This window comes from Haplochromis burtoni, unplaced genomic scaffold (assembly GCF_018398535.1).
Source record: "Haplochromis burtoni strain Fernald_Lab_line unplaced genomic scaffold, NCSU_Asbu1 Contig_314, whole genome shotgun sequence".
Lineage (NCBI taxonomy): Eukaryota > Metazoa > Chordata > Actinopteri > Cichliformes > Cichlidae > Haplochromis > Haplochromis burtoni.
Genome location: NW_024582675.1, coordinates 687,536 through 708,354, shown reverse-complemented (window position 1 = coordinate 708,354; position 20,819 = coordinate 687,536). Strand labels below are relative to the sequence as shown.

At 42.7% G+C, this 20,819-nt stretch overlaps 1 protein-coding gene across 3 annotated transcripts in view; it reads right to left on the bottom strand.

Moving 5' to 3' along the window:
- Nucleotides 1-699: 699 nt before the first annotated feature.
- Nucleotides 700-20,819, bottom strand: part of prickle2b (prickle homolog 2b) — an 87,882-nt gene continuing 67,762 nt past the window's right edge. For 2 of the 3 annotated variants that reach the window (XM_005941316.2, XM_005941318.3), the window contains 7 exons: nt 13,474-13,657; nt 9,084-9,197; nt 8,226-8,363; nt 6,148-6,351; nt 5,371-5,557; nt 3,468-4,352; nt 700-3,311 (listed from right to left, as the gene is read on the bottom strand). In XM_005941316.2, coding sequence (XP_005941378.1) covers nt 2,347-3,311; nt 3,468-4,352; nt 5,371-5,557; nt 6,148-6,351; nt 8,226-8,363; nt 9,084-9,197; nt 13,474-13,657 — 2,677 coding nt within the window. In that variant the 3' untranslated portion in view covers nt 700-2,346. Of the gene's footprint in view, nt 3,312-3,467; nt 4,353-5,370; nt 5,558-6,147; nt 6,352-8,225; nt 8,364-9,083; nt 9,198-13,473; nt 13,658-19,031; nt 19,783-20,819 lie in introns of those variants that run through there. The other variant, XM_005941317.2, reaches the window with a different exon arrangement.

Genomic DNA, 20,819 nt, shown 5'->3' with positions numbered 1-20,819 from the left:
AATGTTTTATTGGCTATAATGTTAAACTATTTCAGTATGTTCTGATGTTAATAAGACACCAGGGAATGATTGGCCCTAGAAATGGCCCACATGTGCAGCTTTCTTTTGGGCTCTGAATCAGGGCGAGTCGGGCTGCCTCAACATGGCCACAGGTTCACATAATATGGGCCAGATGTCAGGTGCATTGTGACATTTGGGCCATATTTGCCCCTGAATGAGACGCAGATGTCGTAAGTATTCCAAATTAGACACAAGTGTGTCTGGTTGAGACTGAATATGCAGCTCACCCTCACAGAAATGTAATTAAATGTCAGTGTCTTAGGCATCATGAAAACCAGCTTTTAATTTGGCCAATTTCAGGAACAACAGTGTCTCAGCCACCCCATTAGCATGGGTAACAAAGAATATTTGTAGCATCACCAGGTTTCAATAACTAAATCCCTAGACCTTTGTCAGCAGTTTCCAACTTGTGCAAGCTGATACAATAAACCAGAAATGCAGTGGCATCTGTTTCCAGGACAATGGACCTCTGTGTGTTTGAATATGAGTGCATACACTGTCGAACAATTCATCTGAGGATGACTCTAACTGGCTTCTACAGCCCACTGTCATTCATTTATTTATTAAACAGATGGACAAAGTGACTCTTTTGCGCACTTCCCCTATCTCTGGAGAGAAATACAGGTCACTCAGTGAAACTCACTGAAGTACTCTTTTATTCCAAATGCAGGACCAGGTCAGCCAAATAACACATGCATAACGTTGTTTTGGTCATTTTTCTATCTCTACATTATAGATATTTAATACATAAATGACTCCAGCTATACAAATATAAAAATATGTGAGGCTTCATTTACAACCATATGTACACTGACTTCATTAACTTAAGTGAAATTATTAATTCTTTTATCTATTTACATACTATTAAACTGAATTCAATAGTACATTATATCCTATATCTAAATCACATTGCATGAAAAAGCAAAACTATACCAATCTGGTAATGTACACTCGTTTGCTGCGTGGAAATTAAGTTAAAAAAAAATTGCACCTCAGCTTTTGATAAACATTAGGACTTGACAAAACTGCACATGTAACTGTTCGCCTTAATAATCAGGAGTTATTGTGAAAAGTTAAAAAAAGGGGAAAAAAAACATGCAAACACTTGTTTTCTTTACTGTTAACTGACTGTAATTCATCACTGACTTTCAATTACATCATAATCAATGATAAATAACACTGAAAAGTTGGAGTAGGTGATTTTGTTTTTGTTCCAGATGGAGAATTTTAGTGTACACAAGGTGAACAACAGCCCTTTTCAGACATGGGATATATGTAACATTGCTAGCTTCATGAATTTGTTTAAGTCAGAGGGTTCTGTCATTCAGATGTAGGTCCATTTTACATAAATGTTCTCATGGCTTCACTCAAAGCACTGAAGGAAGGAGACTGTCCTCATGTCATATATATGTAGTAAAATCTTTAAAACTTTCTGTCTGTAATCAGCTCTCATTTAATAAATATATATATGTCTGCCGATTTGTAGTCATGGGAATGCATCCACATCCACACATTTTTGTAAACAGATTAGACACTTTATAAACTGTAGCCTAAAAACTATGACAGGTCATTTGTCTAAAGTCTACAAGGTCATCATCCCTGTCTCCACGTTAAAGATAATTTATTGTAATTTAAAAACCAAGTGCCACAAAAATCTTGCAGCTAACTTACTGCAGGTATGTAATATGCTCAGAAGAAAGACTTCCATAAACAGCTGGAAGCAAACTAACTTGTTTACATTGCTTTTTAATAATGTTTTCTGAACAGGTCAGAATAGGTTAAAGTCATCATTCACAGTCTATCTTCAGTACGGTATGTTAAGATTATATATACATGAAGTCACTGGTCCATGAGGTATGCACTGACCAGCGTTGGTGCTTAAATGTGGAAAATGCAGGATATTAAAACTTTGTCTGGTGTGTGGGGGAAAAAGGTCAGTTTATTGTGTTTAAGTTTTTTCAAAAAGGAATGGGTTTGTGGCTTCCTTGAGCAGAGTGAGACCATGAGACACCTACTGAGAACTGGTGTCTGATTTGCCAGTTACTGGCTTTTTAACTTCCAAAATAATCATGTCCGTTAGTGAGCTTAACAACTCAGAGCAGACACACATAATCCCTACTATTGTCCAAGCCAATCCATTAATATTACGGCATACTTTCAAACTTATCCAGTGCTTTGTAAGATTGGCACTGCTGAAGTAACATGTTCAGATGTTGCTCGATTAAAGGTAAGGAATGCATGTCTGAAAAGGGCTAAAAAGTTATATAATGAGCAAATGTCAAGATATTAAGAGATAATGCAGTTCTTGCTTTTTCTGCGTTTGCGGGTGTGTAACTGCCCACTACGGTTGGGTCCTCCCATTCCTGCGTTGTTATACTTGTGGACCAGCTCCTGGTTGCTGAGGTAGCGCAGCTGGATGGGCCTGGGTATCGGTTCACCCAAGAAGTAACCTTCATCCTCTGATTCTGAGGATGATGAGCAAGTGGAGCACCAGTCATCGTCATCATAATCATCCCAGGAGTACTGATTCAAGCCAGTGCGTCTGTTGGCCCCAGGGTTTTGTAGACTCAGGTCTGAAGTGGTCCTGGGGCACTGCCTGAAGAGTTGGGGCTGGTATCTTCCCCCTCCTCCTCTTCCACCAAACTGGTCCCTTGCACTTCTTGGTGGCGGGAAACAGTCATAATCCTCTCGGACATGTAGCTGTGGTCTTTCTTGAGGCCTTTGTCTTTGCTCTGCCACCAAGTGGAGAGCGTTTTCTGAACGAGAACGACGGGATCTCCGAGAGCGGTGATGGTGGTGCCTACGCCTCTGTGGAGTCTCTTCTGGGGCATCTATCCGGATACTGGCTCCCCTTCCTCCACCTCCACCTCCACCACCACCTCCACCCACCCTGCGCTCACTAATGGGAGGCAAGCGTGAAGCGTTGGCGTTGCTTACCAAACTAAGCCCATCTTCCTCCTGAAAGGTGAAGCCAGGTGGTAAACGAGTAATGCCCATACCCATGTCCATACCCATGCCAGAAGGGTCACAGTACTGCATCTGGTATTGAGTGGGTCTGCGAGGGTTCATTTCCATATAGGACTGACCAGCAGTGAGACTGTGAATAGACTCAGAGCTGCGAAACTGCCCTGAGGAGTTGAGGGTGTCCACATGACTTTTCTCAGACACATTCATTCCAGAGTCTTTGCTCAGGTCCGGCATAGAGAAACGTGAAAGGTGCTCCTGACGCTTTCCCCCAGCATCTGAGTTGCCTGTAAGGAAACAGAGTAGAATTTGGAGAAATGACTGGCTTTTACTCACTGTCACTTTAGCTTGAGGAAACATCTTAATATGCAACAACATGCAAACACACCAAACAGAAACTGTAAGTCAAACCAAGATCTAGTGAGTACTACTACCACACCAACCTGTAGCATTGGAGAGAGCCAGAGACTCCATGGATCCTCTTGGGGTCTGCTCTAACGGGGTCAGTTGCTCTGTCAAGTTAAGTGCATTTATTGGATTCCTGCTCCTTGCTGTTTGTTGGGTAGTTGCTGAAGGCCCCGCATCTCTGTCCCTCTGAAAACCGTGCAAACTAATTGAACGCTTGTCTGAGGAGAAGCCATTGTGTTTTTGAGTGCAGTGGGACACCTCAGTGAAGCTCTTTTGGGTCCTCAGTTTGGATGGATAGTACTCTTCTGGAGCTTGCTGTTGGAACCACGTCTCATTCAGAGAGTGACCTTTCATGGCTGAAATAGGCGGTCGCTTTAAACCTCCATTCTCCTTGATCCTGTAATCCTGCTGTTGATTATTCTGTCCAGAGCAGGTGGGGTTATAGACACTTCTGACATTGCACTGGCTAAGAAGCTGGAGAGGTGTGGGATTAGCAGTTGGATCAGATTGGGATTCATAAGTGTAACCATCGCCTGCTTGCTCCTGGTTCTGCCAGGAAGGTGGCTCACGAGTCAAACTGGGTGTTTGGCTGGACAGACTCAGAAGATCCATTTGTAAAGATAGTGGGTCCACTTCCCCTGAACATCTTTCAGTCTGCACCCCGCCTCCCCCTCCATTCTTTGTTGTTTTAGAGCTGCGTCTGGACTCTCTAGTGGAGCGAGCACTTTGAAAGGCCGAATCAGAAGAGTCGGAGCCATTAGGCTCTTCCCCTAGACTGCATGAGCGGGAGCAGAAGATCTGACCTTGCTTGGGCAGGAAAGGCCGACCCAGCAGAGAGCGTTTACAGCGTGCACAGCAGAAGCAGCCTTCTGTAGCATGCCAGTGCTGCCCGTCATACGTCATCTGGCCTTGATCAATACCTGCAGGAAAGATAAACACATAAATGACAGATACTCATACACACGTATTCAAAGGGCATAACATTTAAAAATGTAATTTAAACCAGCTGTGTTGTGTAAAATTGCAGCATACTGCAAGTAGCTTATACAGTAAGAAAATGGAAAATGGAGCTAGAGGCGGCAACTTTGCTGTGTTTCAGGATAAACTCATTATGACGCTTGCCCAGCATTGTATAAACACATAGCATTTTGAGAATGTTTCCAGTTGTTGCAGGGGAAAAGAAAACCAGCTATTTGCTAATGACTGCCATCTGGATTGAGAGTGCTTTCTGGTGGTTTTCATTTGTAATCAGTTTTATTTTTGAGGCCAAATACTTTTCTGTATCCTGTCTGACTAATAATTACAGCGCAAATCTGTAAAGAAATATGTGCCAAAAATCACACCTGGGCATCCTGTCCTGGGAAACACACACGTACGTGTGCAGTTACACATGCATGCACATGAGCACAAACTCGGAGACAGAAAAATTGCTTATAGGAATGTTTCCAGCTGAAAAATCCCCCATTTTCTTCTCTCGCTGTGGTTGTCTCTACACTTGTCTGACACTTTATGCCTTTATAAACTTTATAAAAACAAAAATAGCAACCAAAAACTGGCCCATAATTTGAAAAGTCACGTGATAGTCATCCCTTTGCCCTATTTTGAGTTCCACACTGCATGATGTATATTGTATACAGTTCTGTGCTTTGTAAAGGTAAGTCTGTGGTGCTCAGTTTTGCACCCCTGCCACAAATATTCTGAACTTTATTCCATGAAAAAATGCTGAAAACAAGACCACATCCATGCTACTGTAACTCTTTTCTTCTCTGTGCAAACTTGCATCTGAATCCTCTTATATATAAATTATGTATTTGGAACTTTAATAACCTTTCAGCAACCAATTCTTTGCATAAGCTTCTAGTCATTAATGCAGTCCATATGAACAGTGATGGAAACAATAGATGGAAGTGATGGATGATGGGGAGTGAGGCAGCATACCAATATGTTCCCCGCAGGAATCGCAGTACTCTGCATACAGGGACTCGAAGCAGGAACAGCAGTAGGGCCGTCCCTCCTTCATGATGTAACGCTGACCCCCCAGGACCGTCTCGCACTCAAAACAGCAAAAGTGCTTCATATGCCAGTGACGGCCCTCTGCCTCGGTGCACTCATCTGCAAAGATGATCTAAGAACAAAGACATAAGAAAGAGTATCGTTTATTGAAAGTCCATAGAGATAAAACCTCAGTTGGGTTATTACTGCGTGCTGAATGACAGGACAAAGACTGCTTGCCCTCCCACTCCATACCATTTTTTCCTCTGCAGCTTGGCGCTCTTAGATCATTCTTTGTCGCCAGTTCATGTAGGAGGCTAATGTGTGTGAGGAACTGAAATCTTGGTGGTGCATTTGCTTTTAATTACGCTGCTGTTAAACCGCTGGGATGCATTTAAGTGCCAAAAGAGTCCTCGTCCCCATTTGCAGAGTAAGAGTCGGCGTTAATGGAGATCAGGATATTGAAACTCAACCCCTTTAAACTGGATAAACCTCAGCAGACATTAAACTGTGACGGAGTGTGCTGTGAGCTCGTAAGCGTCGTATGACAGCAATTTGGTGTGTATATAGGCATGTGTAAGTGCAGAGTGCATGTGTGTAAACACTATAAATAGCCCTGCTGGCACAGTTACAGGCACAGCTTGTCCAAGGGGGTGACGTGTACCTATTAAGACATGACCATCCGCGTGTAGCCTTGTGTGTCTGTGTGTGATGTGCGTTTACCTCATCGCAGGCAGTGCAGCGTGGCTTCAGCCTCTCGGCGTGGTGCCGGCCGCAGTAGATCTTTCCATCCTGGTAGAAATAAATGAGGTCCACCAACAGCTCGTTGCACATGCTGCACACGAAGCACGCAGGGTGCCAACACACACCGTGACCTGCCCGGGATGCGAACACAGCGATGTCTCCGCCGTTTATCTGGCCTCCACACTAAACAGAAAATGAAATGAAACAACTGAATGATTGCTGGGTTTATTTGTCACAATTTACCAGCTTTCTCTTACTGCACTGTTTCGTTTCTTATTTAAAAAGTGTCTAAACCTCAAAGTACAGAATTGAGTGAAACGCTTCTTTGATACAATAATGTAAAATCTTTGCATGTGAAAAAAAAAACACCCCGTGAGACTCATGTGTCATGATCCAGCAAGAAGTCACACGGCTCAAATTAGTTTTTCAAAGCATAAGGAAAGCTGAAAGTCCATGCCTGCGGAGCTTTTTTTTTTTTAATGAGCAGACAGGCCAGCATCCTGATTTGTTGTATGGCATCACTGATTGCTTAATGTAAAGTAATTCCTGTTAAAACGGTTCATTGGAAACAGGACATAAGACAGTCTAATCCAATTTGCTCCATTTAGAGGGATGGAATTACAATCTAATCTGACAGGAAGTGAAAAACTGTAAAATTGTTTTAAATCTGGGATGAATTCCATTTATTGGACCTTTAGTCAAACTTACTGGAGCATCAGAGGATAAGGGCCGCAATTCCAACCACTGTCATCATCACTTAATATCACCCGTTACTTAATTGATAGATTGGTTTACAAAAAGTTACAGTCAAGTAATACATATACTAAAGCAGAAGTTAATAGTTGTAAATTGGTTGTTCTGTCCAATCAATGGCTGGAAAAGACAGTTTAGCCTCACAAAAGACACCAGAAACCATTCTGTTAACTGAAAATGTTTCACGGATTAAACAGTCACATCAGCGCTACAGAAGATGCAACAAATAAAGAGATTTCCATGAACTTAAAGTCCACCTTCTATTGGATCTCTAATAAGGTCAGGCTAGTGCTGATACCAATCGAACATGCCGGATCAGTAAATCTCTGTCTGTAACACAATTATGCAAGTCGAAAAGGCTGCGAGCACAAAGGTGTGTTCAGGAGGTGGGAACCAGAGAGATAAAGAATTTGAAGGGCTGGTGGAGGACACTGGTGGGACAAACGATAAGATTTATTAACGGAGAGATATGTAGGGAAGATTAAAAAAAGTGTGATAGAGGCATGGAGGTGTACAATCAGAGAAGATGGGAAGATAAACGAGCAGCAGCACCAGTAAGACGAGAGGAAAGGTCAGGCAGGCAAAGCAGATTTAGAGGGGTGGGAAGGTGGAGACGGAGGTAGAGTTGCAATCAGGTTATCTAACTGGCACAAAGCCTAGAGCTGCAAGAAACCAAAGAGAGGGGGGAGAATTCAATCAATACAAACTCTCCCAACAATCCACTCCCTCGTGTGTGTGTGTGTGTGTGTGTCTGCTAACTGGATAAGAAACACGAGCTATAAAGCAGCTCTACACCCGGAGCACCAGCACAGCACTGAGTATCTCCACCTTGTTTGAGCTTGTTGTAAATAAAATGACAAACGGCCAGTGGATGCATTAAGTGTGTGTGTTTATTGTTAAACGGGAATTCCATTCAGCTCCAAACTTCCATTATATAAGAGTACAAACACTAAGCATCTAGAGAATTTAGAGCAGTCTAACTCAACTATAATGACCTCAGCTGTATTTCAGAATTTTTATAGTTGGTGAGGCATAAAAAAAAAGAAAATAAAGTGGGGGCACCATACCCACACACATCACTTTAAGAGTTTGAAGTGCGACATGGTCACAATAGTAATTTAACTGCATCTCCCTCAACATTAAACCCTGCTGACATGCCAGCAGGTCGTTCCATATGTCTGCCACATTACTCACTTCTGTCACTTCTCTGTCCACATAGAAATGACATTTATAAAAAAAATAAATCAATAAATAACACGGAGGTCAAATGTATACTTTATGCTTTCGACATTTCTTTCAGCTACCTGTTCGCAGATCGCCCCCATCATCGTCACGGGGAGTGGGCGGACGTTGCCCCGACCCAGGTTTTCGCGCTTCCGCTGGTTACTGAAGAGCTTCAGCTCTCGCTTCTCCTCATCATCCAGACTGTTACAGTAGCGCACCTGGATGAAGATCACATGACCATGAAACCACGAGAACATGAACTGGAGCGGTGACAGAAAATGGATGGATGGATGAATGAATACTACTTAAAGTGAATAGAAGTAGCTTTTTTTAAAGATTTCAATATCTGTATAATGTTTGCCAGGTCAGTGACTGATCCCAGAGTTGAATTAACTGTCATCATGTTTTTGTCATTGCTAAGAAGTGCTGATATTGTGCTCTGCTTTTGCTGGGTGCAAATTGTGAATCAGGATTAACCAGGAACCACGTCACCAAATGAATAACTTGCTCTCAGATCGTAGCTGACGAAACGACTGACCAATCAGATTAGTAGGTGGAATTAAGAACCCACCCACTACCTGACCACAAATTGGTTCTGTGAAGTCCCACTTAATAAAGTGAAAAGAAATAACAGCTCAGGCTGACTGTTAGCCTAAACTAAGGTGGGAAACAGAGCCGACCTTCACGGGGATCCTGTCTTTTAATCTCTTCAAACAAACTGTGGTAATAATTTATTAATGTAACCAACTTTAATAGGCAGCGATAAACACTTCCCTATCTCGCCCATTAGGGAGACAGACTCCATTTTTAAAGCATCTGTCTTCTCCCCGCTCCCCCTCTTATCTCTGTATTGCCCTGAAGGAGGTGAGGTGATGGATGGATGGATGGATGGATGGATGGATGGAAGGTGGTGGGGGAGGGCATCTGTTTGGACTCACCTCATTGTCGTGGGGCGGGAGCTGATTGAGCAGCTGTTTGATCCTGTATTTCTCCCCTGGGCTGTTCACGTAGGGCACCTTGTCCTCAGGCAGGGAGCTGTAGTACTGATGAACCTGAGGGAGAGACGGAGAGCATTTGGACTGAGGGGCTGTTTTCATTACCAGGTAAGTGCTCAAATATTCTGCAGTAAGTGACTTCTTTCTTTTGTTGTTGTACCATCTACAAAAACTGAGAAATTTCAGCCTTTATTTGATATTGTTTTGATTTTATCATTTCAGGGCTAAAAAAGTAAAACTGTGCAAGGACCAAAGTATCAAGATCTGCCACTGGGAGTCAGTCTCTCTCTCTCTCTCTCACACACACACACACACACACACACACACACACACACACACACACACACTTTGATTTATGGCCCACCAGTAGAGACTTAATGGAACCCCACCTCTCCATCTCTGCACACTGACAAGGGAATGCATTACTGACCTGTCACAATTACACACACACACACACACACACACACACACATACGAGAAAACGAAATAGTGTTCAGCACGTATGCCCCCAGCAATGCAAGCGTGTGGCAGCAGATTAATGCTAATCTGGACATTTCAAATTACTTGGACATTCTTTACATCACCACAGCAGACAATGAGTGTCATTTCTGTGTTATTTATTACACTCTTTTTATTACACTGTAATGAGGGGGGGCTGGGGTATAACTGAGGTCAGGCAGTTATATATGAATGTGACTGGCGAGGGGGGCAAATGAAGAAAGCCACAGGGTCTTTAAAGAGAGGTTTGAGGATAGATGAAAAAGAGAGAACGGGTGAGAGGTGGAGGAGGAGACATGAGAGGGAAAAAGTTAAAAAGATGTGAGTGTAGAGGAAGATATCTTTGTGTACGGAGAGACGCAAAAATGGGCAAAATGTACACCGAGGACTTTATGAGAGAGACAGCATGTGTGATCGATGCTTGCTGACAAGATCACGTCTCTCTTGATGGCCTACAGGTCAGCTGAATGGATTTACCGACTAGCCTTGTCCTTGGCAATAACACAGTCTGCCACACAAAAACAGATTAACGCAGACGTGCATCAGTGTGTAAACACTCGAATCAAAACTGAGCAGCTTTCGAAAACTCTCTTTAAAGGTGCGGCATCACATCCAGCATCAAAGACGATCTTCATTTCCTTGAAGTATCCACTTGTACAAGCGTATTTGTTACTGGGATGAATTTATAGCAGGAGACTCTTTGCTGTAAATGTAACCCAATTCCTTCTGCTCTGCTTTTGTTGGCTCTCTGCTTGCGTTGGCAATGGACACGAGATCTGTGCTCAGGAGCACAATTTAGGACGGGCATTGAGGGTGGGGTGGAATCTCTGGATAGTCCTGAAACGACCGACTGTGGTCAAGTGCCGATATATCACACAGCACTGACAAACAAAAAAGACAAACTCGTGATGCACGCACACACCCAATGTTAATGATAAATTACAAAACATGCTTCCAAGAACAGCAGGGTTACAATCTGGAGGTGAAAGGCACACTGCCCGAGGAAAAGATCTAAAGAAAGATACACACATGTACACGCATGCATACGCACGACACACACAAATATTCCAGAGCGAGCTAGAAGAAGCAGCTTGCGATAATAACTGTAATCGAAAACAGACGGAAGTAAAGACAGGGCAGAATTTCAAACTGTACTGAAGGGAGTGTTTTTTAAGGCTGAAGCAAATGGTAGGACTTACAGATGAGTGACAAGAGAGATTGCTTCACACAGCTGGTTTCTATTGCTGTTAATGGCCAGGCAGGCAGGGGAAAAAGACACCACCAGGCACCAGTTCTGACATTCTCACAACAAGCCACTTTGCAGCGGTTAGTAGACACAGATATTATATAGCTGAGAAAATACTGGTAGCTATAGTCAAACACTGCGGAGGAAAAAAGGGTGTTTTTACTGTGAAGAGAGAGGATTTAACAGCAGTTTTCATTCATTTCCCTCCTGTTCTCACGTCTTTGCTGACATGTGTGAATGCCCATGGTGCAAAACTGTGCCAAACACCGCTAACATATGACACCTAAACACAAAGCAGAAGTGATGTTTATAGGAATATTACTAGCTTTAAAGATACGTGATCATGATCCATGAAGTAATAGAATTTGGACAGCAGGGTGGCACTAAATTAAATTTTTAGAATCGCAGCCATCTATCGATGTCAAATTCAGCAAATATCAATCTCGCTGTGGCGCAACAAAGGTAAAGCGAGGAAGGTAATTCAAGTCATTAGTCCTCTTCATCCTCCAGGGACTATGGATTTTTACACATTTTCTGTCAAATACCCAACTAGCTTTTACATCCACTGACCCATCATTTACTCATCCTTCACGGCTGCTGGCTGCAATCAAGTCAGAGGCTGATGGTTTTATTGTTCTTGATCTCAGATCGGAATGAGTCCAATTGCCCTCTGGTCTATTTTGGAAAAGGTCAAACTGCCCTCGCTTCTTTCTCTACCTGGCGCTTTTCTATTTAATTCATCTACTTCAAGGCTCTCGGCCCATGTTAGAACCTGACAGAGATACAAGTTTGCATGAAAAACCTAAAATTGAATTTCTATATAGACATGGCACATGGAGTTTCAATATTAGACTGCAGCTCTTACACATGAAGAAAACGCTTATCTCTCACAGACCACTGCTAGTTATCATTCTTGCCCTTGACAAACGGTAACTTGGCAACATCCAATAAATCTATTTTAAACGATGAAGAGGAGAGAGCAAGGCGACCGGCGAGGGAGGAAAATGGCCCAATAACATGTCAAACGCACAGAATAATGGCTCCATTTGTTGCTAAAGATTCTTTTGCCGTGTCTGCATTTCAGCACCCTGATAGTGGAAAGTAGAGCTGACAGCACTGTTTGGTTGACAGAAACAATCCCAAGTTATCCCTCAGACACACCTGACTGACCCCAGTCCTGCTTAGAAATGTCTCATTACAGAATAGCAGTACATCACTTGAGGCTGAACAGGAGACAGATACAGTTCTGCGGTTCAAAGCAGGAAGACTCTTGATCTGCAGTTTTTAACCTGAAGTTTTAGCTTTATGTCCACTCTCCTGAAAAAAGTCACACCAGACCTCCACAGCTTGAATGATTTGTCATGTCAGGGTTGAAAGATAGAAACTGCTACAGCTTCTGGCACATTTCATGTGCTGCCTGCTGCTAGGTTAAAGCTAGAAGTGATTTAGTTTAACAGTCTAATATTCTTTCCATTCTGATCATCAGGATTATTGTTTTTTGTTTTTTTATTACTTGATTAACTTGAATCTTTTCTCTAGGCTGTTTAGCATTCTGGTCTTGCCATACTAATCAGCCCAGTCCTCTTTATTTCCTGAATGTTCCCGAGGTTATATTTTCACCAAATGAGAACCTAAGTGACTACGGAGTTGTAAGCATGATCCTGGAGAGGGATGAATAATAGCCGGTCTCAGTCCTTTGAGGTCGAAACAGTGGGGGGTGTGCCAACAATGTACTGACCAGCTCAGCTCATCAACAAAATGAAACCGGCTTCAATAAACGTTGTTATTGTCCCATAAAGCTGGAAACCCTCCCACGTGTGCGCACCTGCAGTTAAGTGAAGTATTGTAATAGAGGATTTTCTGCACGGGTCCATTTTATGTGCTTATGTATTAATGCAGGCTTAGCTTTGTGGTTGTGAGGGCAATGTAACCTACTGTAAACATGTTTGCAGGGAGAAGGAATTGGAGATTAATTTAACTGCTGGAAGCACATAATCCTTGTTATCCATTAGCTGGGAGAAGGTGCAGTCAGCATATAATATATGTCGACACATGGCGACATGCAGGTCTAAACGAATAGTTGGAATTTGTATTAGATTTCTGATTATTGTACTAAAAGTGTGTTATATATTTGAACTAACACCTGCCTGTGCATATCTCTGAAAGACTAAGCTTTAACCCATGATCATATTTTACAACACCAAGCCTTATCCTAATTCACTGTATAAACTTACACTGCTCAACTGCCACTACAGTGTATGGTGAAATCGGAGCTTTTGAAAGGGCGCTGTAATGTGATCCCACGTCTTCCGTCATTTCATTCACGTTCAAGCTTTAATTAGCCTCTGTGTTGTATACTCTACACTGGAGGAAACGAAAAAGCTGTGGATTCAAATGCTCAACAATTAATTTCTTACAAAAACTTCAGCTTCACATGATAAAAAAAAATAGATGAAAGGATTGGACCGGTACACACAATTACACATATTTTACAAAAAAGGTGACAAGAGAAGTGATAAGATGGCGTTACTAACAAGACTGAAATGCTGGAAGACCGTGTGCTCCATAGCAGAATAAGACTAAACATACCTGTTCAGGTTTGAGACCCGGTGGAACCCAGGCGTACTCCTCCAAGGCACAGCCTGAGTCATCATCCGAGGTTGAGTTCCTCTGGAAGTCGTACATCAGTTTGGTGACCGTCTTCTCCATCTCTACGGGCATGGCTGTCACTGCATGCTCCTCACGACGACACTTACAGTGTACACAGATCTTCCTGCCGGTGACAAACAAACCCCCCCCCCATCTGTCAGTTCAATGTCACATGTGTGCTTACATGTGCAAATTAAGGACAGATATAATGGTCTAGAAAAAAGCAATCGTCTAAATGGTAGCTTTAGACGATTGCTAAAGCAAAGCAAGAAACACAAACTCGAAGTCTGTGAAACAACTTTTCCCCCTCCACAGGCACTCTTATTCATCTCAGTTGAAATGTCGAGGATTCCCACTGTGGGTTTCCCAGTAAAAGAGGGTGCCACAAATGCAATGCTCATCACTCGTCTGCGGTATGAAGTTCTACTGTCAAGCGTGCCTTGGAAATAAGCCGAATACAGCCATTGACAGTGATGGAAAACAGCACTACGCAAACACAATACACAGGCACTTTGCTATGTACAAGGCTAGCGAGAACCACTTGCAGATGCTTTGCGAGTACAGTGCCCCACCCCCATTAGTCAAAGGGATCCACCCATCCGTGTGAGAATTCCCACAGAAAACTTAGATGCAAGAGCAAGGTCACATTAAGGCACTAGGGGGTCTACAATCATTTGAGCTGCTCTTTCCTATAATTTTCCTAACCCAAGTTAGAATATCGCCCCTTCATTTCCATAAAATAATTCATCACCAATCACAGTACCACTGTCTGATTTTAGTTTCAACACCAAATACAGCTCATTTAATCATTACAGGATTGAAATTAAGCTTATAAAGAATGATTCTGGGTTTGACTGCTCACCTGTCTTGTTGATTTAAAAGCCCATAACATCATTGCTGTTCATCAAAGTAAAGCTGTATTTTTGCAGACACCTCAGCTTGTAACTGTGCTGCTATTAGAGTCAGCTGTGTATGAGATGGCTCAGAAAAGGATCGCAATATATGGGTTCAATACTTGAGTGCATGGGCCAAAATGAAAATGTAGCCCAACACTGCCAGGTCTGCATTCTGATGCAAAGCATAGAGACAGTGCAACCATACAGATCGCCGTGTCCTTGACAGCTCTAAACCCTGCAAATAGAAACTGGGTGGGCAACGAGGTCACATCCCACTAACCCTTGCTGCCGCTCAGGCGGCCAAACCGGTGAGACAATCCCATTACCTTCTCAGAGGGATGCTGGCTTGTCTGAGAGACAGCCCTATGGAGGAGCTTAGGGGCAGTCAGGACACTGTAACACATCCTCAGCCATCCAAGGTGTCAGTCTATCCGAACAAATGAATGCAAAGTAGTCTGCAATATCTGGCTTCTTGTGAATCAGTTCTTGCAGTGTGATATATTCAGCGTGTAACTGCTCGATATTTCTTGCAGACTTAATTTTTAAACCTTACGGTACTTGTTGAACCTGTTCCCACTATAATGACTACTGAGCAATTAGGTCTGATTGGAATTTCAATCTAGGTACATGTGCCGAGTCAATCCTATTTTCAAACACTGCCACTGGATATGTCCGTAAGCCTTTCTTAACTTTGCTCTGTACTGTAGCTGTGGACTCTTGAGTCTGTTGAGCTCACCGATGGGTGATGGGTGCAGGGCTGCGAAGCTAAGACTCAGTCACAATAACAGTTGGCACTGTCCCAGCGTTTGTGTCAACTACCTGTTAACGTAAAGTGCTCTGAGCCAAACGGCTATAATGCTTCATCGTGTCTCTCCCTGAAAAAAAGCACTCCTTGTCCAAGGGTTTAGCCTTAGTTAACAAAGCTCAAAATCCAATTTGACTTAGCAGTGATTGATTTGAGTGATGAGACAACGAAACACATGGAGCTCACTTTATTTCGTTCGAGCAAAACGTCTTACTGGCATGCCACAACTAGCCACATGCCTGTAATATATGTATATATACATAGCTGAAGATGGATGAGAGATTATTTAGCGACAGGCAGAAGCCTAAAAAGCTCATGCTTTGAGCTCCAGCTAAAGAAGGACCTCTAAACTTCTGTTGTCATTGTGCAAGGGCAGCCACAGACTTCACATACTCGCTACATAAATATTAAGAAAATGCCTGAAGTGGGCAAATATCCCTGTCATGAATATTGATGACCATGATAAACAGAACAGATGTAGATGAAGTCATCAATGAGCTGTCAAGCAGGCAGACTGGGAGAAGGGTGCTTAGCAAATCCCAGTCCCAAGAGGATGATGCCATAGCCGGAGGCAAAGCAGCTTGCCTCAGTACAGCCCAGCACTTTCACAGTTATTACTGATTTAAAGATGATTTGCTGGATGGGAACAGAATCTCATGAATCTATGAGAACATACACAATCACAATGAAAATGGTCAAAGCACAAGGTGGATCCACCACACGAGATAAAGCACATATGAACACTTAAAGGCAGGTATTTTGTCCCTGGGCTAAGAAGGATGAAACCTGAAAGAAAGCCTCTTCACACCACACCTTTCATGTGTCCACTCAGAAGGAGGTGACCCACATCTGTACAGATGTGGGTCAGAGAGACCTTCCTCCAGTGATTCACCCCAAACACGTCCTGATTTTCTCAAATCAGAAAAAGCAGAGAGTCTGTAGACCTTGAGGGTTCGTTTCCGCTGCTTTCCCCATGATTTACGTTCTTCATGGACATGCCTGGGATTTCCCCTCAACTGAAACGTAATCCCCGAGCTTCCCCGTGTAAGCTACATGAGTTCAATTAAATCAGATTTAGAAACTCTGGTAAAACAAGTCAAGTGCATCACTGACGCCTCATAAATGACTGAGATATAGGGAAGGAAGTAAAGAGGCTTGTTATTTTTTTCAAATGTGACTGGGCTTCTTTTTTTTTGTCCCCTGGGAGAGCTGATATATCATTGGTCAGTCAGAGTGAGGGTTTTATCAAGCCCATGGGGTGGTTGGGGTATGTTTGTGGTTCACAATGATGTCAGTGGACAATGGTTCTTATTTCAAGTTAATTATAATCATTATTCACTGCTGCAAGATGAGCACCGTATCCCAGGTAACGGGTATAATTTTAATACGTAACTAGGGTCTACTGGGCTGCTCTACAATTATGTACGGTTGTTTTAACTGTTGTCAATCAGTGTTTAGCAAGCACAGTCTCACAGTTTAATGAAACAGGCTGTAAGATTAAGTTGAATATCTGAAGACAAAACAAAAGTGGGCTCAATGAATTTATTTATTTTATTGATTTTAGAAGCCTGAAATGTGGGGTTAGGCTCTAGTGCTGATTTAAAGATGATAAAATTTTAGGAAGGTAAGTTAGGTACTAAAACCCCCATCTGATAAAGAGCAATTCACAGAAGTGCGTCTTTTGAGCAGAAGTCGTCATTTTCTCCCGAAACCACTGCAGCTTTTCCATGGTATCAGAAGGTCAGATTAAAATCTCATCTTTAAATGCAAGCTCTACACAAAAAGCAGAGGTTGCATGACAAGAAGGGAGAGCGGAGAGGACAGGACAGCTGGGCGCAAGGACACTCCAAGTGTTTTTTTTGTCCCCCCCCCCCTCTTCTTCTGCTTTTGTTTTCTTTGGAACAAGAAGTGGAAGAAGATAGAGTCTTTTGTCTTTAACGGCCTCTTGTTTAGCAAATGCAAGCTTTCCGGCAGTAATATTTGAAGATAAATTTTAAAGGCGCTTTGAGAAACAGCCCTGCTTTCACAAATTATAGCTATACAAGCTACACAAGCAAACAAAGTCGTACCTATGGTCTACATTTTCGACTTCAGAGCTATTAAGAGTTAATCACAGGCAAACACGACTGAGGTGTCTCTGGCATAACCCAGGCTTGATAAAGGCATTTTCCATGTGTGGCCAATTAGCAAGAACCTGCTGCAACGTGCTGCTGATGGCCAAGATTAGGCCCGCACCCACCTGTCATGACCACTTATAGATTAGCCTGCTCTTTTGAACTAGGCCCTGGTCTACACTAATGGGCATCATTATTTTACAGCATGTTCAACAACAAAAAAAAAACCCAAAAAACTATTATGTTGGCACTGAACTTTGACAGTGTGAGCTGATTTTTTAGTAGATGATTGACAAGTTAACACAGCAAGGGCACTTTGAATTGTCACAAGCAGCAAGAGCACCTGCAAAACCAGCTGTCAAAGTCTGTAATGGCCAAAGTTTGAAAACATAACTCAAGGGATCTTGGATATTTTAACAGTTGTATTATGGGAAATGTAGGCCATCCTATTGGACCTGAATTGGTCCAATATGAAACGGAAGGATAAAAGGAGACTGTGTTTGCATAACATCACACTGGGACACTTTTTTACTATACATGAGATAGGCTCACATTACTCAGTCACTGTGAGTTGACTTATTCCATAAATTGACAATACTTTCGATGGGATGGGAGGTCATGGAAGGGTCAAACTTGCATCAATACAGATGTTGTTTTGGAAGCACTCTGGTGACAGGTCGTTAGTCATTCTCTTTCAGTTCCCAACACACATTAAATGGCCTTGATACACTCTCAGAGAAAGTACAATATTGCTGTTATATCACGCTGACTTTTCTTTCAAAGCGCCAATGAGGAAAAGGCAGGAACCAATGAGCATCCGAATCACCACACCCCCAAAAGACAGTTGCGTATGCCAGAAATGATGTTGGACAGGCGTTTAGGTTCCTATCAGTCTGCTCTCGGACCAGAGGTGCACAGCGATCCTGCAGCCAGCTGCCACACATTATTCCACATTATTCATTGTCGCCCATTCATGTGCTAATCCAGCGGCGCTTTTCACTGCTCAAAGTAAGTAATAAGTAAACTATTTTAACAGATCAATTAATCTGCATTGAGTTGTGTAATGCAAAGCCACAAAGACGTACAGTCAGCAGCAAACTTCAGGAGAAAAAACGACATAAATAATCAGACAAAGAAAAATACAGATCCTTCTTTAATGCAAACTGTCGAGAAGAAAATACTAATTTGCAGACCTTTACTCGGGCAGACTATTGTCTGTTGTGTCAGTTCAAAATACAATCCATATGTCACACAGCTACACGGTCCACAGCACACATTACTGGTCGGACCAGTGCGCTACAGGAGGTGGGGTGGGGGATATAAACCAGGGAGAACACGTCCACAGAGAGAAAGTTCAGCAATATGCATTCAAGTGTTATTTACAATCGAAAAAACACCCACTTGTGAAACAGAAGAGTGCAACACCCTATAAAAATCTTGTAGAGGGTTCAACTTGTTTATACATTTAAAGAAAAAGAAAAAGGCAGTGTGCTTTAACAGTCCTGCGATTATTTTACGCATAAATTCAAATCAGGATTAAGCCAGACAGGACTAAAAGTTCACGACCAGACTGGTGGCGCATTCCCCAATCAATCGAGCCTTTAAAGTCCCCGTCTCCGTTTGCGCTTTTACACAAGAGCTACCAAACAATAACACAAACACTATCAATAATGTGCCCCTTACCTTCTTACAAACTGCAACCGAGAGAAGCCATTACCGTGACCTCGGAGGCTTTGGTGTTGCGGGTTTTAAAATACGCGTTCCTCATTGCAGAATTTGTCACACAACTCCAACAGCTTCGCCACGAAAACACGCCACTCTCGCCCGCTGCGTGATCCGCACCCCTCTGCTACATTTATCCCGGCCGTTTAAAAGCCTTTTGTCAACCCTCTCCTCTTCGCAAATACACTCTGGGGGGAGGGGGGGCTCTGCAAACGAGGAAAAGCCCCAACGAAGAGCCAGTATGAAGTGCGTAAAAGCGGATTCCTCTTTTCAGTATGTCCAGTAAGTGCGCAAATTCCACCAGAGGGAGAAAAAAAAACAGATTTTGTCGCTCAACGAGAATAACAGAGCTCTCCTTTGGCAGTAACGTTAAACACTGCTGCCGAGTCTCAGAGAAGATCGGCGCGGACTTTCGGTGCGTAAAAGCCCAGAGCGCTCCAAGAGCTCTGCTTTCTGCTGACAGAGCCACACAGCAGCAGCGCTTTAATCCTCCCCCCGTTTGTCAAGTGCGCTTAGATTAATAGCTCGATTCCGGTTTACCCTTTCAAAATAGAAGCATGGCGTCAAAAGTTTGGTTCACTGGTCGATCTATTATTTTCTTCCTCGTTTGTGTTTATAGCATTTATTTACGCATATTCAGTTTTATTTACTGAAACGCTGTTTCTTCTGTTTTTGACATCAAATTAAAGTCCGTTGCAGTACAAATGATTCTGTGAAAAGAAGGCCAATGGACCTTAAGTTCTTATTTATAATAACATAACTAAAAATAAAAGTTTGCATGTAATTATGAAACCCACCGATAGCATGGGGGGCATCTACTTTAGTTTTTTCCCCTCTTCTTTGTCAATTCATACCGTCCGTGATGAATGAGTAATGAGTATACAAATTTACTATTTTGTTCAGATATTGAGTAGCAAATATATTTGTTCTTCATGTAAACGTCATCACTTTTAGCATTTTATTTTCACATTTTGTTTCAAATTACAGCACAATGTCAACTTTCTATTTGAAGGCAGATTTGTTCACTTCCTGTGTTATTGTGGGCCCTCTCTGGTCTCCTTTCATGTGGCACACACACGCGCACGCGCGCGCGCACACGCACTTTTCTCCTCTGTCCTGCATGCTAATATGCCAGCGTGATGTCAGTAAGTCAGCATCCCTACACTAGTGTAATTAGCAGCATGAATGACTGGTGGTCTGGCAGGATTTGCATGTGAATCAAACCACTTGCCTGACTCAGTTGCTGGGGGCAAAAAGAGAGACAGAAAGGGAGGCAGGAAAGAGAACAGCAGCAGGACGCTGACTTGGTCATGCAAGGACATGAGCGCTCATCCAGAGAGAGAGAGGCAGATAAGCTCTCTTTAACATGAGAAACAGACGTTAGCTGAAACAAAAGGACAAAAGACTTAGAGAGCAATGAAAATCCACTGTATGAAAAATGAATTTAGAGATCTTTAAGAGTTTCATGTTCCCTTTACTTAAAAAAAAAAAAAAAGATCTAGCTCACCAAAATACAGTGGACAATTGTTTGACGGTGTGTGTCTGTGTGTTCATAGTGCTGTGGCCTGAGACAGTGACCTCAGTCAGTACGCACACACATGCTAAAGTTCTCCGCTAATATGTCTCCTGCCGTAGCCAATAGTTCTCTAATTAGGCACGAATAATCCAAGCAGGTATCGTGTTGTGTTTTGAACCCACACAAAAAAAATGCAGCTTGCTAACCAAGTTATCTACAGTTAGCACTCAACC